Here is a 16,848-nt window from a genome sequence, read left to right as displayed (position 1 = left end):
TGTCTGGAGAAAGAGTTGGGTCCTCGAAGATATGTGTACTCTAGCTCCTGTTCCAAATGATCCCTAATTGCGGAGTTATGAGATTTTACTTTACCTTTCTTTTTTTTTTTTTTTTTTTTTTTTTGAGATGGAGCCTGTTATCCAGTGATCTTGGCTCACTGCAACCTCTGCCTCCGGAATCCAAGTGATTCTCCAGCCTCAGCCTCCCAAGTAGCTGGGATTACAGGCGCCTGCCACCACACCCGGCTCTTTTTTTTTTTTGCATTTTTAGTAGAAACAGGGTTTCACCATGTTGGCCAGGCTGGTCTCAAACCCCTGACCTCAAGTGATCCACCCACCTCAGCTTCCCAAAATGCTTGGATTACAGGTGTAAGCTACTGTGCCCAGAATTCTTGATGCTACAGAATTTCTTTTGTCAGTGATGCCAAGAGAGGAAGAAGGGGGGATGCGAGGAATAAAACCTTTCTGGAAAAACTATTGACTCAGTTCCCGTGCTGTACACGGTGTACTTATTTAAAGTTCAGAGTGTACTATTGTCAGACCTGAACTATGAAAGGAAATGTTCCTTGTCTAAACAAATTAGAACAAACACTATACTAAGACACTCTCCTAATAAAATGTCCTTCTGGATACCCTATGAAGATCCTTAAGATTTTTCTTCTCCAGCACACAGTGGAAGAAAGTACAGGTTTCTTCTAGCAAATGTAGGTATTGAATATTCTGTGTTGGTGTCCCATGAAAGTATTAATATGTTTCTAGTAACAGATGACAAGGAGTCTTACCCAGCCTCTGGAGTTATTTTTCCAGTATAGGTTAGCTCTGTAAGCAAGGACGCTGGGATCCAGTGTTTCAGTTAGCTTCCCTGGGTTTGCTGTTCACTCACTTTGGCTAGACATTTTGCAAATGCAAGTAAGGTGTGACCCCAGGATAGAAAGAGGGAGCTGGGCTAGTGGTATCTTATATATTTCCTTTTATTTACTTTTTTGAGACAGGGTCTCCCTCTGTTGCCTAGCCTGCCAGGCTGGAGTGCAGTGGTGTGATCTGTGCTCACTGCAACCTCCGCCTCCCAGGCTCCTGACCCTCCTGCCTCAGCCTCCCAAAGTAGCCAGGGTAACAAGTGCATGTCACCATGCTTGACTACTTTTTGGGTTGTTGTCGTTGTTTGGTAGAGACAGGGTTTTGTCATGTTGCCCAAGCTGTTCTCAAACTCTTGGGCTCAAGCAATCTCCCCTCCCAAAGTGCTGGGATTACAGGTGTGAGCCACTGCACCCAGCCACTATATATTATATTTTGGTTTTTTTTTTTCCCCTACAAGGAAGCACCATTTTAATTTAAAGAAAAAAATATCAGAAATTGTCTATAAGAATAATGGAGCAAAACAAGTCCTGAAATAAAGTTCTGCATCTTGGTGGTCATATTTATTGGAAGAACTTTAGAAAAATTAAAATGCCATTTAGCTTAAGAAGTTGTGAGTTATCTGCAAATCAATTCAGGAGTGGGAGAATCCCTAGAATTATTTATTAATATCAGAATGTATGCAGGTTTCTCTTTTGAATGTCTTGTACATTTAGAGGCTACTGTACGAAGTCTCCTATTTTCCATACAGGACAAATTCTTTGTTTCACCCAACTTTCAGTGGAGAGGTAACCAGCACAACCATCTCCCTAGACAAAGAGCGTTGGAATATTCGGTTTCCTTGATTTATATATCTCTTCGTATGTTTCTTCATCAATTTCTATAGTATCAGTTTCTTCCACATTTTCCAAGATCATATTTAAATGTTCATAAGCATGTGATCTGCCTCAAAGCTCTTGGTCATTTCTCATTTTCACATAAACTCGCTCATCTAAGCTGAGCCGGATAACATCCATGGGCTCCTCTCCAGTGTCGGTAGTTTGTTGCTGGTCCGTGTCTTCCGCCATGTTTCAAGCCCTGCGCCCTTTCCCACTTCTCGCGAGAACACACGAGCAACTCCCATCTCAGAAACGTGAGGACACAACCACCTTGTTTCTGATAGAAAAGTGCCTGTTCTTCTGGGAGAACACCCAAAGGCACCCGCTGTGGGCCCATACTGAGCAGTACGTGGGTCTCCCAGCTGTATCACCCAGCACAGAGAAGGGCGTCCTCCCTTCCCTCCAGGCAGATCCAGGGCTCAGCTGTCGTTTGCCTTTTCCCACTTGTCCAGGTATGAACCTCTCACTTGCTAGATCCTTAGGGCTTCTTTCTCCAGAGGTCCTTTATCTTTTATCTTCTGCTTTTATCTCATTCTCTCTCTTCTATTAATGATTGTAAATGTGTGGGAATTGTTCCAATACAAGCGGTAAGCTTTTTTATCTTCATAAAGTTATTAGGCCCAAATCACTGTTTATATTTTAGAATATGGACCAAAGCAAGTCACTTGAAGCCAGGAGTTCAAGACCAGCCTGTCCAACGTGTGAAACCCTGCCTCTGCTAAAAAAAAAATTACAAAAATTAGCCGGGCATGGTGGCGCGTGCCTGTAATCCCAGCTACTTGGGAGGCTGAGACAGGAGAATTGCTTGCATGTCGGAGGTTGCAGTGAGCCGAGATCTTCACACTGCATTCCAGCTTGGGTGACAGAGAGTGACTTTGTCTCAAAAAAAAAAAAAGATTAGATTTTATGGACTATGTCAAACATGATTGGTGTGGCTCCAGGAAGCCACACCAGGCCTGTAGACACAAAGTTACAGCCAGGATGATTTCAAGTTCAGCCCGAGGGAGAATTTTCTGACAGAGTAGTCTAAACCAAGCCCAGATTGTCCATGCAATGTCTGACCATGTCAGGGGCATTGCAGAGGTTCTCACAAGGTCTGGGGCCAAGCTGGCACGACTTGCTAAGTCTTGCCTATTTCATAAACCTGAGTTTAACCCCACCCAAGCTATTTATTACTCATGGGCTTCAAGAAACATACCCTTTACAAGCCTTGGTTTTCTCATAAAGGGGGGTTGGCGTGAAGAATATATGAATGCATAAAAAAATCTTCAGCGCAGTGCCTGACTCACAATAAAAGTATTCAGTCATTGTTAGGCAGGTAGGCTCTGGAGACAGACACCCTAGATTTCCAGCCTGGCTCTGCTGGTTACTAGCTGTTTACCTGCAGGCAATTTACTTAACTTCTCTGTGACTAGTTTATAAAATAGAAATTATAGTAGAACCTACCCCAGAGAGTTTTTAACAAGTAAGGTACTTTCATGATATTTTACCTCCTGGACTTGTAATAGGATTATACTTCCTTGTCCCCTAGAAGTCAGGTAGGGCCAGTGTAATGAGTGGAGAAAGTGTCTCTTTTAGAGAACATCCAGATGGTAGAGGCTCTACCATTACCTGGGTTCCTCCATTGACTCACAGCCAACTTTTTAGCATTTGCAAGGAATAAACCTTTCTTTTATATCCACTGAGATTTTGACATTAATACCATGGCAAAGCCTAACATGTTCTAGTCGGCATATCATGGAAGCAGCCTAGACCAGAGGTTTCCAATCTTTTGGCGTCCCTGGACTACATTGGAAGAAGAATTGTCTTCTTCCATAAAATACACTGACATTAACAATAGCTGATGAGCTTAAAAGAAATTGCAAAAAAAGTCTCATATTGGCCAGGCATGGTGGCTCACACCTATAATCCCAGCACTTTGGGAGGTGAAGGCAGGCAGATTATCTGAGATCAGGAGTTTGAGACCAGCCTGGCCAACATCGTGAAACCCCATCTCTACTAAAAATACAAAAATTAGCTAGGTGTGGTGGTGAGTGCCCATAGCCTTAGCTACTTGGGAGGCTAAGGCCGGAGAATCGCTTGAACCCAGGAGGCGGAGGTTATGGTGAGCCAACGTTGAACCACTCTACTCCAGCCTGGGTGACAGAGTGAGACTGTCTCAAAAAAAAAAAAAATCGCATACTGATTTAAGAAGGTTTACAAATTTGTATTGGGCTGCATTCAAAGCCATCCTGGCCCATGGGTTGGACAAGGTTGGCCTACACTCTAGAACTGAAATAGAGTTCAGCTAAAATAATTAATAGTAAAAAAATGTCAGTGATATTGACTTACATACCAAGGCCACAAGGACTTGTAAAAGCCTTCAGGTATTGAACATGCAGGTTCTTGTGGACCTGTGCCTAAATCTTCACTTACATGTACTTGGAAATACCTGTTGCCTTGGAAATGCCAGTGCATTTGAACGATCTGACCCTTTCTTAATAATGTCTGAGCTCAAACAGCCTTTCTTTAAGCAAAGGTTCATTGTATTCAGCCTTGAGACTAAGCAGGCAGTTGTCATCTGTCACATTGCTCTGCCAGCTCCGCATCCCTGCACGTTCTGGTCACTCTGTAGCCTCCAGAACCTCAGAGGACTCCTGCCACAGTCCCTGTCCTTCCGGGGTCCACAGGAGCCCCCCATCCTGCTTCTGTTTGATTGGGGGTTGGGTGGCATGCCTCTGGATTGGTACCCTTCCCTTTTGGTTCATCTCCCTCTGGAGCTTTAGCGGGTGAATACAGAGTGTGCTAGGAGACAGCCTTCTGCGAAGCCTGCCAAGTGTGTCCAAGCAGCGCTGGGGAAGACTTGAGTTTCTGTGCCTGCATCCAGTAAGGTGAGCTAACTTGGGGAACTGTACTGGAGGCCTGGTTCATTGCAGAGGTGGTGTAGGGTCAGATTTTGACGTCTGTCTGGGACTCAGGCTTTTCCTCAGCCTTTGTTCTAGAGCATTCGGATGACAGTGGAAATGTCTCCGCTGTGCTGTCGGAAAGAAAACACAATTAGGAATGGCGTTTCACTAGGCGGTTCTGCCTTTCATCTAAAGTAATAACAGCCAAGTAATTCTGCAAGAACTGAAAGAAGCTAGTAGTCATTCTTAAAAGCAAAATCTTTTCCACCAAAACAGTAATACATTTTATTTTTTAAAAACTTGAAAATACAAAAGAATGACCTCACACAACCCCGCGGTGCAAAGGTCAGCATTGTTAACACTGGAGTTTGTGTCCCTTTCAGTTTTTATATACATTTTTAAATGACATTGAATTTGGGTACATTTTAGAATGAAATTGGGATAAGAGTAACAAACATCTGTTGAAACTATTCAGTGTGCCAGGGGGTCCCACTTGAAGAGGTGAACAGTTTATATACATTTTCTCATTGATTCCTTACAACTCTTCGAAGAATCATCGTCTCCATTTTCAGAAGAGAAGCTGAGACACAGAGGGGCTAAGTCTGTGTGACCTTTCTCCAAGGTCACACAGCTCTTAAGAGCGGTGCCAAGATAGAAACCAAAGCAGTCTGTTTCCAGAGCCCTTGGTCTTATTTTGATGCAGTACTGTCTCACAGTAACCATAGCTTAGATTACATTTGATAGAATTGTGCAGTATGTTCTTAGTTGTTTGGTTCTGTCTGCTTGTTCTGTAGATTCAGAAATGGAAGCCCATAGATAGGACTCAATTTACCCAAGAAAGCATAGATAGTAAATGTCAGCGCCCAAAGGAACACAGTGTCCTAACCCACATAGTGTACACTGAGTCTAGATAACCAGAAACCTTTGTCCTCCCTACATCCTAACCCTGAAACCAAGCTGCACTGTATAGTGTATTGTATAGGGTCAGTGCCAAGTCTGAATTAAACGGAGGGTGGACGACTCTGACAGCTTTCTTCTAGCACATACACGTAATTTCAGTTTGTGTTCAGGGAATTTACAGGCATCTAACAGTGATGGGTACAGCTGTCCCTTAACTATGCCATGCAGTGCTAGGGTTATAAAAGGGCAAAAGGTACAGCCCAGCATTAGTTCCAACTTTATACCCTCATCAGACATTTTTACTGACAAGCAGTAAGACTGATTGATTTCGGGCTTTAAATGTTGTGGCTTTCTCCAGTCTGGACTCTTGAGAACATGCCAAGCATTGTTAAATCATTAAGTAAGCCAAAAGTCATTTGGCAATCTATGCATAAACATTCCCGTGCATACGAGGCTGTCCTGTAACCAGATGTCTGTGAGAGCATGAGGCTTTGCACTGTGACTCAGAGTTGGATGGCCAGCCCTGGGGCAGCTGAGAATGAAAGGAATAAGAACAGGTGTTGACTTACTGCATGGTTTGGTAAAGAATAAAAACCTTTTTACCTTTAGATGTTGTTGTGGACTTCTCAATAGGGGATGCCAACCAGATTTTAAATAATCTTATCTGTGAGCTCCAGGAGGGCAAAAACAAGTTCTTATGAAACTCACAAACAGTGCTGAGTGAAAAATGACAAGAAAAATACATGTATACCACAGGCAAAACTAATGTATGCTGTTTGAAGTGAGGATCCGGGTTGCCCCGGAGGTGGGGGTGGTGGTGTTGTGATTGAAGGAGGACACAAAGGGGCTTCTGTTAGATTTCTTTAACTGGCTGCTGCTCACAGTGTGTTCAGTTTGTAAAGATTTGAGTATTTATTTTATTTGTACTTATTAAATGTACTCTTTCCTAAGCATAAATTGTGTTTCAATTAAAGTTTAGAAGTCCTTATTTGTATTTGTGTATCTTGTTGCACATTGATACTTGGGAAAAAACCTCTGTTTCATTGAAGCAGTTTCAAATGGTGCTGGATTTATTATCCAGGTATTGGGAAACCATCTTCACCTGGAATTGTCAGGGCTATGCAAGCAGAACATTTTTTCTTTCTTTCCCTCCCTCCCTCCCTCCCTCCCTCCCTCCCTCCCTCCTTCCCTCCTTCCCTCCCTCCCTCCCTCCCTCCCTCCCTCCTTCCCTCCTTCCCTCCTTCCCTCCTTCCTTCCTTCCTTGATGGAGAGTCATTCTGTCGCCAGGCTGGAGTACAGTGGAGCCATCTCAGATCACTGCAACCTCCATCTTCTGGGTTCGAGCAATTCTCCTGCCTCAGTCTCTCAAGTAGCTGAGATTACAAGCACGGGCCACTACACCCAGCTAATTTTTGTATTTTTAGCAGAGACGTGGTTTCACCTTGTTGACCAGGATGGTCTCCATCTCTTGACCTCGTGATCCACCCGCCTCAGCCTCCCAAAGTGCTAGAAATGTGTCTTAAATGATTCCAGTGTAGACTCCTTGGAATAAAGAAGGATGACACTTTGGTTCAGTAGACAAACATTTATTGACAGCCTCCTAGGGAAGTATTAGAACTTCAAGCTGTGTACAGCTAATGACATCATACCTCCCAAAAGGAGCTCGCAGTCTACAGGGGGTTAAAGTGCATGGGTGGTGATAAAAGGAGGAGTCAGGCAGTGCCACAAGACAAGCACAGAGCACCAGGCGTGTCAGAGAATAGAGAGGTGTTCCGCTGGGACTAGGAAAAGCTTCATGGCAGAAGAGGCATTTGAAATGGGTTTTAAAGAGTATGTAGGATTTCGATGAACATGAGTAGATGGGCAGGCGTTGTGAACATCATGCGTATGAGAAAATCCATAGGAAATTCATATATATTCTGAGAATTTAGGTTGTATGGTTCGCTTCAAGATATCATTTTTTTTTTTTTGAGACACAGTCTTGCTGTGTCCCCCAGGCTGGAGTGCAGTGGCATGATCTCACCCCACCACAACCTCCACCTCCCAGATTGAAGCATTTCTTCTGCCTCAGGCTCCCAGGTAGCTGGGACTACAGGTGCACGACATCATGCCCAGCTAATTTTTGTATTTTTAGTAGAGACGGGATTTCACCGTGTTGGCCAGGCTGCTCTTGAACTCCCGACCGCGTGAACTGCCTGCCTCGACTTCTCAAAGTACTGAGATTATGAGCATGAGGCACCATGCCCAGCCCACTTAAAGATATTCTTAAGGTGTCCTTCAGGTGCAGGGTGAGGCCTGAAAGGTGGGCTAAGGCCTTGTAGTCCTATAAAGCCCTTCTTAATGCCTGCCAGATGAAATGATACACCAGGTGATATGATTTCATTTAGCAGGCATAACGAAACCAAAGGAAGTTTCTAAGATGTAGACTAGCATAATCAGATATAATTATTTCCTGTGAAGTCAAGTTTCTAGCCTCAGTGATTGTACAGTTACCATTAATTACCCATCTGCCCCAAATGAACGTTTTCTAAGTTTCACGCATTCTCTGTTGCTATCATTTGGGTCCTGTTTGGGTCCACTGAGGAGCCACAGGTACAGAGAGTCCTTGAGCTTCCTGTAGTTGACCCTCTAGGACTTAAAGATTATTGTACATCATCTTTATTCCTCATCCCCATCCTTCCCTCTTGACCAGGTGAAGTCACAACTCCTTTATCCTTTTTTCATATATCCTGCTTGCTAGTCTGTGATGGGGCATTTACTTCCTTCCAGCTTCTTCTATATGGTGCTCCTTTGCCAGATAAAGCAACCAGTGTCACTCATGTATGACAAAATTGTGCACTGGAAGAGAGGGGCCAGGAGCTAATGCTAACGAGTGTTTGTAAGTTGTGGAGGAGGCCTGGCCTGCCCATCTGGGATGGTGTCCCACTCTGCTTCTGTGCTCTCTCCTCTGGAATAAAGCACTGGGCAGGATTTATGTGGTGAAGTGTTAATGCTCATTGCTGGGTATGGTCCATATTTGGGTCTGGATCACTCAGTCTATTAGTCTGTTCTCATATTGTTATAAAGAAGTACCTGAGACTGGATAATTTATAAGAAAAGAGGTTTAGCTGGGCGTGGTGGCTCATGCCTATAATTCCAGCACTTTGGGAGGCTGAGGTGGACAGATCACCTGAGGTCGAGGGTTTGAGACCAACCTGACCAACATAGAGAAATCCAGTCTCTACTAAAAATACAAAATTAGCCAAGTGTGGTGGCCCATGGCTTTAATCCCAGCTACTCAGGAGGCTGAGACAGGAGAATCATTTGAACCCAGAAGGCGGAAGTTGCAGTGAGCCAAGATTGTTTCACTGCACTCCAGCCTGGGTAACGAGTGAAGCTCCATTTAAAAAGAAAAAAGTTTAATTGGCTTACGGTTCTGCTGGCTGAACAGAAAGCATGGCTTTGTCTGCTTCTGGGGAGGCTGCAGGGAGCTTTTACTCATGGTGGAAGGCAAAGCAGGAGCAGGCACTTACCATAGTGTGCAAGAGAGGGAGGTGCTACACACATTTAAAGAACCAGATCTCAGGCGGACTCGCTACTATGAGCACAGCAGCAGAGGGATGATGCTGAACCATTCATGAGAAATCCACCCCCATGATTCAGTCACCTCCCACTAGGCCCCACCTCCAACACTGGGGATTACAATTGAACCTGAGATTTGGATAGGGACACAGATCCGAATCATATCACTCAGTGTGAGATTCATTGATTTTTTTACTATTTTTTTGCTATCAGCCTACGAGTCCTTTAAAAAAAGGTAACATGCTGAATATTGTCTTGCTTCTCATTTGATTTCTGTTGAGACTTTATATCAAGACATTATTCTAATCAAGGGGATATTAACTTGACAAATGGATGCTTCAGTTTAGATCTTAAGACTTGTTTGGAGATTGTGTTTGAACTCTGCAAAGAGCCGTTTTTTCATCCTCCGGGGACATCAACAGTAGAGTGAACTGACATGGAAAGAGGATTACAGTTGGGATGGCTTGGATTCAAATTCTGGCCGAATCCTCTGTTTCTGCATGTTAATGAATTTAGCGTGTCCTTTGTCTGGCATAGTAGTGAAGCATGCAGAGGCATCCTTAGACCCTGGCCCACGGTCTACTTCTGCATTTTCCTTTCAGAGTGCAAACTTGTAACCCCTTCACCAGGAGGCTCAATGCTACCTTGCAGTTCTTTTCTCTAAATGGCCCATGTAGTCTTAGTTTTATCATACTTTTCTTTTCTTTTTTGAGACAGTCTCACTCTGTTGCCCAGGCTGCAGTACAGTGCACAATCTCAGCTCACTGCAACCTCTGCCTCCCACGCTCAAGTAATTCTCCTGCCTCAGCCTCCCAAGTAGCTGGGATTACAGGCGCCCACCACCATGCCCAGCTAATTTTGTATTTTTAGTAGAGATGGGGTTTCACCATGTTAGCCTGGCTGGTCTCAAACTCCCAACATCAGGTGATCCACCTGCCTCAGACTCCCAGAGTGCTGGAATTATAGGCGTGAGCCACCGCACCTGGCTCTTTTGTTTGTTTGTTTATTTATTTATTATTTTTAATCACTGTGGTGTGGTTTGGAGTTGTTTCCATTTCTAAATACTGTTGTTTTACCCAATTGTTAAAGTTAATCTTGTACCATATTATTCTGTCACATCTTTTTAATTATGCCATTAAGAAAATAATGTTCTTGTATTGATGGATGTACCCGCTGGTATCTTTTTCCCTATCTTTCTTCCTTTTTAAAAGATTCTCCGTCTATTAAGTAAGTGAGTTCTGTGTAGGATACATTCCCTATAGTGGTGAAGTTCCCAATGAATGGGGTGTGGCAGGCATTCTAGTTGCCTGGGCACTTTGGGAGACCAGGACAGACTGGTGACCTCATTGTATTTTGCATTTTCTACCCTGGGAACCAAGTTACCTAAATCTCATCACACAAGAAACTGGATAGCCTGGGAGATCTGAATCTCACAGCTACTTAGTGTGGATGGATGCAGGAAGGAGCCAGGCTGCCCCTATGTTCAACTTGAGGGGACAGCAGAGGGGTTTTATCCTGTGACACTTGGAGTTTGAAAATCTGGGACTTAATATATGTATATTGTATGTGCACAGGTTCTATCACAGTAATTATCTCTTTGACTTCAGATTTTAATGTGCTTCTTTCCTGTCTCTTTCAGGTAGAACGTCATGACATGAATACCTTAAGCCTGCCCCTGAACATACGCCGAGGGGGGTCAGACACCAACCTCAACTTTGACGTACCCGATGGCATCCTGGACTTCCACAAGGTTAAACTCACTGCAGACAGCCTGAAGCAAAAAATTCTAAAGGTAACGGAGCAGATAAAAATTGAGCAAACATCACGCGATGGGAACGTTGCGGAGTATCTGAAACTAGTTAACAGCGCGGACAAGCAGCAGGCGGGACGTATCAAGCAAGTCTTTGAGAAGAAGAATCAGAAATCAGCTCACTCCATCGCCCAGCTGCAGAAGAAGTTAGAGCAGTATCATCGAAAGCTCAGAGAGATCGAGCAGAATGGAGCCCCCAGGAGCTCAAAGGACCTTTCCAAAGACCACCTGAAGGACATTCACCGCTCTTTGAAAGATGCCCACGTGAAATCTCGAACTGCACCCCATTGCATGGAGAGCAGTAAATCGGGCATGCCAGGAGTATCACTCACTCCACCTGTGTTTGTTTTCAATAAGTCCAGAGAGTTTGCCAACCTGATCCGGAATAAGTTTGGCAGCGCCGACAACATCGCTCACTTGAAAAATTCCTTAGAGGAGTTTAGGCCAGAGGCAAGTGCCAGGGCCTATGGGGGCAGCGCCACCATCGTCAACAAACCCAAGTATGGCAGCGATGATGAGTGTTCAAGTGGCACGTCAGGCTCGGCCGACAGTAACGGAAACCAGTCCTTCGGGGCTGGTGGAGCCAGCACACTGGACAGCCAGGGGAAGCTCGCCGTGATCCTGGAGGAACTGAGGGAGATCAAGGATACCCAAGCTCAGCTGGCCGAGGACATCGAGGCACTGAAGGTGCAGTTTAAGAGAGAATATGGTTTTATTTCTCAGACCTTGCAGGAGGAGAGATACAGGTATTTCAAAGTATTTGATTGGTGGCATTTTTTTTTAATTTTTAATTTTAGTGGGTACATAATAGGTGTGGCATTCTTTTAGATGTATAAGTTACTGCAGAGAGATTGTCTGCTTGTTGTATTTTCACTAAATATAGATATGGAGTAAAAAGCATTCCCTATAGTGGTGCATCCCTCATTCGAATATCTGAAATCCAGAATGTTCCAAAATCTGAAACTTTTGGAGTGTCAACATGATACCACAAGTGGAAAATTCTACACATAAATAACACAAACTCAAGGCACAAAATTATTGAAAATATGGCACACTGTTACCTTCAGGCTACATGTATATGGAGCATAGGAAGCAAGTGAATTTTGTCTTTAGACTTAGGTATCCCTGAGGTGTCTCATTACATATACACAAATATTCAAAATCTGAAAAAAAATCAAAATTTGAAACACTTCTGGTCCCAAGCATTTCGGATAAGGGATACCCAACAATTTTCATCCATCATGATGCCAAGTTTTATAATTTGTGGCTTTTAGCTGACAATTTAGAGAAGGATATATGTGTGATGGGTCCCTTAAAATATCAGTTACAGGCACCGACTCATGTGTGTCCTAAGATTCTGATTCAGTAGACTTCTGTTATTGTGTTATTATGCTAATTCAGAGATCTATATTTGATTTCCATCCCTAACAACTATTAAGTGAAAAACACTAGTTCATTACCCAACAAAGTTAATTTTATTTGGTACGTCAATCTTGACATCCTTATGTAATATATATTTTTTCATGTTTTGTACTTTACTCATTAAACTTTTTACTCTAAATGAAGAACTTGCCAAAGTCATCTTGAGATTAAAGTATACAGTCAAACCTTGTGGCTTGTATTAGCTAATTTTAAAAGTAGATGTTTTGTAGGCTGGCTTTTAGGGGCTTATAGCTTATTAACAAAAAGTGTGTAAGCCCAAATATAAGGTCATTTTCCCCATTTTTCTAATAAACAGATACTTCAAAAATTTTTTAGTGAACGTTAGCAATACATTAACTTCTTAAAATGTAGATAAAATAGTAAAATGCCTATTACAAACTATAACATTAAAAGTTTAAATTTAGCTTACACATTGTGTTATAATTGATGTATGATTTTATGTCTGTATTAATTTAGAAATGGAGCTTTTTCAATTCTCCTATTTTATGAAACAAAATTTTTTTCTATATATATCTCTGGAATCTTTTACACAAGAATTATTTTTAAGTCACAGCTTTTCCAGACCATGAACATCAATTCTGTCCAGATAGTCTAGGATATAGCACTTTTTAGATGTACATTTTCTCTCAAGTTACAGATCCCCATTTATGTGAGTTCAGGATGGTTTCTGTTTGTGTCTGTCCTGTGGTTACGTTGGTGACCCGTGTCACTTCCTGTATTATTGAAGAGACCTTTAAAGGCTTATTCACAGCAGTAGCAGCATTTGACATCTGAGAAGTCATGCCTGAGAATAAACATTAAATCTGGATGAAGCTTTTTGGTCTCCAAATAAAATGGTTCTACCAGGTGACCTTTGTAAGCATCTGAAATTGGCATTGATCAAAGTCATTTCAGGGTAATGAATGCATCTTCTCCAAACAGTGCATCCTGTTTCACAATACACAGTATGAGGTTTTTTGTTTTGTTTTTTGTTGTTGTTGTTTTTACTCCTATTTTTTGAGATGGAGTCTCACTCTGTCACCCAGACTGGAGTGCAAAGGCATGATTGCAGCTCACTGCAGCCACCACCTCCTGGGTTCAAGCGATTCTCCCATCTCAGCCTCCCAAGTAGCTGGGATTACAGGCACATGCCACCATACCCAGCTAATTTTTGTATTTTTAGCAGAGATGGGGTTTCACCAAGTTAGCCAGACCTATCTCGAATTCCTGACCTCAGGCGATCCACCCACCTTGGCCTCCCAAAGTGTTAGGATTATAGGCATGAGCCACCACCATGCACGGCCAAGGTTTCAAATATGAGAAGAATCATCTTCAGTGAGAGGGACAGGACACAGAATGAGAATCTTTGTACTTCTGTTTAGATTTGGACATTTGGAAACACCACATGATGGACCATCTATATTTTGTAATAACCTTAATTTTGTATTGTCACTTAGGTTCCAAGAGCTGAAATCCATAATCAGTGCATGTGTGCGTGCTGGGAGTTAGTAGAGTTGGCTCCAGAGTAGAAGGTGATACTAAAAGCATGGTGCTTTCCCTGTGAGTTTTCTGACCTTGAACCACAACAGTAGTGTCAGGACAGAAGAGGGAAAAGGCACCGCAGACACCAGAGGTCCTGGCCCTCATTTAGCAGGATTCCACAGGGCCCTGTCTCCTGCCTGACCCTGGCAAGTGCGTCAGCTGACAAGCTCTATCTTGAGGTCACTGCAGTTAGCTAAGGTGCTAATCTGACCCCTGTGCACCTTCAGTGGCAAGAACAGAGTCAAGACCCCAGAGACTGGGTCTTTCCAGATTTGGGAGTCAGTTTTCTCCAAAAGCACATTTCCCACAGCAAGCCTTACTCTTTTGGAAAAAGAGCCCATCAGGGGATGAGAGCAAGCCAAAAGATACTGGCAAAGGAAGATAAAAAGAACATTGTTCTGCAGTGCGCTGTGAAATGTCACACTCAGAATTGGCTCCTCTCTTTTAAAGGTATGAGCGACTGGAGGACCAGCTGCATGACCTGACGGACCTGCATCAGCATGAGACAGCCAACTTGAAGCAGGAGCTGGCCAGCATCGAGGAAAAGGTGGCCTACCAGGCCTACGAGCGCTCACGGGACATCCAGGTACCTTTCCCTTCATGATTAGACACAGGCCTGGGCTCTTCCCAGGCCTTAATTCATTTAATAGACTAAGTGCTTACGCCTGAGTCTTAGAGGATTTCTGGCACACAGGACAAAATGTATTCTCTGCACAAACATGTTCTCTGTACCATGTTAACCCTACTAGCTCATGTTATAGACATTATTAAGTAAAAAAACAATATTCTATTTTTTTTGAGGCAAGTCTCACTCTGTGGCCCAGGCTGGAGTAGAGTGGGTGATCTCAGCTCATTGCAACCTCTGCCTCCCGGGTTTAAGTGATTCTGCTGACTCAGCCTCCTGAGTAGCTGGAAATACAGGCACCACCACTCCTGGCTAATTTTTTTGTATTTTTGCTAGAGATGGGGTTTCACCATGTTGGCCAGGCTGGTCTCGAACTCCTGACCTCAAGTGATCTGCCCACCTCAGTCTCCCAAGTGGTGAAATTACAGGCATGAGCCACCATGCCTGGCTAAGAGACAATATACTTTCTGCCTAAATCAGTTAACAAGTATTTATTATCCACCCCAAGCCCATCACCACCAAAACCGTAAAATGTAAAAATATGAGATAAACTGCCTTAAGGAAGCTCATTGTCTGGGTGGAGAGCGTGGGATAGCACAACTGCCAAATCCCTCAAGACAGCACAAACAAGGGCCGAGTAACACGACATGGACTCTGTAAGCCACAGAAGTTTAGCCATGTGGTGCCCAGCAAGCTGCGGACTGGGGGAGCAGTCAGTCATTTAGTGGCAAAACATTGGCTTCCAGTCTCATGGCTGCCACATCAGTTGTGTCGCCCTGAGTAAGACTTGAGCCCATTCACTCATCTGTAATATAATAGTGCTCATATTTGTAAGAAGTTAAAGCAATTCAGTGCGTACTGTGTGCTCAATAATAGCAAAGCACTTGACAGGTTTCTTTTTTCCCATTTACTTCTCAGTAACCCTTGAAGGTAGTTACTGCTATTATCCCCACTTCTCAGATAAGGAGACCAAGGCACAGAGAGGTTAAGTGGCCTAAACAAGGTCTTGCAAATCTTCCTTATGGAAGGAATGTAACTGAATGTCCTAGAGAAGGCGGGACTGGAAGGAATGGGTAGGATCTGGGTGGATGGAAGGAAAGGATAATGGGATCAATATAAACTAAGGTGTGCTCCAGTATTACCTAATGTGATCCTGGCATGTAGAGAAACAACCCCAGGCTTCTTGATTGCCTTAAAAAATGTTTCCCAGGGCTGGTGGCTCACACCTGTAATCCCAGCACTTTGGTAGGTTGAGGCAGGAGGGTCACTTGAAGGCAGGAGTTCGAGACCAGCCTGGGCAACATAGTGAGACCCCCATCTCTAAAAACAACTTTTTAAAATTAGCTGGGTGTGGCAGTGTGCACCTATAGTCCCAGCTGCTCAGGAGTCTGAGGCAGGAGGATGGCTTGAGCCCAAGAGTTCAGGGTTAAAGTGATTGTGCCAATGCTCTCCAGCCTGGAGAGCGACAGAGTGAGATCCTATCTCAAAAGAAAAAAAAAAAAACAAAAGACTCTTGGAGCAATGCCCAGCTTCATTTTTATGGATTTTTTTTGTGGACAGTAGTCCTTTTCTCCAGCTCTAGGAAGTGGCCTAAACAAGGCTGTGAATCCAAGCCCCACTTAACAAAGGAGAAAATTAAACATAAAGATAGCGCTTTCTCCTGTAGTGTGTGAGCTGGAGTTTCAGCCGGCCACATTTTATTCCACTCTGTTGAGGCCTGAGCCTGTGCTAATCCCAGATGCCTACTTGGACAATTCTGGGAACCAATGCATCAGAGCTGATGGGAAATTCTGCCCCTAAAGACCACAGCACAGAAGACGCTTGGGAGGTTTCTGGCCCTGTTCTAGATTAGGAGACTTCGCTTCACCACTGGCTAATTCAAGAAACTTGAACTCATTTAAGTGTTAAATGTTGCCAAGTGGGCCGGCTGCAGTGGCTCATGCCTATAATTGCAGCACTTCGGGAGGCTGAGGTAGAAGGATCACTTGAACCAGGAGTTCAGGACCATCCTGGCCAACATAATTAGAAAAAAAAATTGTTTAATTATCATAGCTGGGCATGGTGGCATGCCTATAACTTCAGCTGCTTGAGAGACTGAGGAGGGAGGAGTTTGTGGCCACAGTGAGCTATGATCACACCACTGCACTCCAGTCTGGGCAACAGAGCAAGACCCTGTCTCCAAAAAACAAGTAAATAAAAATGTTGCCAAGTGAACAGTACAATTGCTTAACTAAGTCGTTCTATTTTAGAGCATGTTTTGGATGTCACTGTGTGGTATCTAAATACATGGTTTTCTTATTTAGGGGATAGTTTGGGTTAATAGTGTTCTATGTTTTAAGAATCATGTTAGTGGTGAAGAGGACAGATAAA

General features: G+C 43.5%; 1 protein-coding gene and 1 pseudogene across 9 annotated transcripts in view; one reads left to right on the top strand and one right to left on the bottom strand.

Moving 5' to 3' along the window:
* Positions 1-16,848, top strand: part of TMCC3 (transmembrane and coiled-coil domain family 3) — a 369,795-nt gene that overhangs the window by 286,762 nt on the left and 66,185 nt on the right. For 7 of the 9 annotated variants that reach the window (XM_017976297.4, XM_035257309.3, XM_035257311.3 and 4 more), the window contains exons 2-3: positions 10,719-11,635; positions 14,304-14,439. In XM_017976297.4, coding sequence (XP_017831786.1) covers positions 10,719-11,635; positions 14,304-14,439 — 1,053 coding nt within the window. Of the gene's footprint in view, positions 1-1,965; positions 2,186-4,295; positions 4,604-10,718; positions 11,636-14,303; positions 14,440-16,848 lie in introns of those variants that run through there. The other 2 variants (XM_035257310.3, XM_035257312.3) reach the window with 2 other exon arrangements.
* On the bottom strand, positions 667-1,936 carry LOC108593197 (U6 snRNA-associated Sm-like protein LSm3 pseudogene; annotated as a pseudogene).

This window comes from Callithrix jacchus, chromosome 9 (genome assembly GCF_049354715.1).
Source record: "Callithrix jacchus isolate 240 chromosome 9, calJac240_pri, whole genome shotgun sequence".
Classification (NCBI taxonomy): Eukaryota; Metazoa; Chordata; class Mammalia; order Primates; family Cebidae; genus Callithrix; species Callithrix jacchus.
The sequence above is the reverse complement of the archived record's forward strand: the minus strand, read 5'-3'. Positions and strand labels throughout refer to the sequence as shown.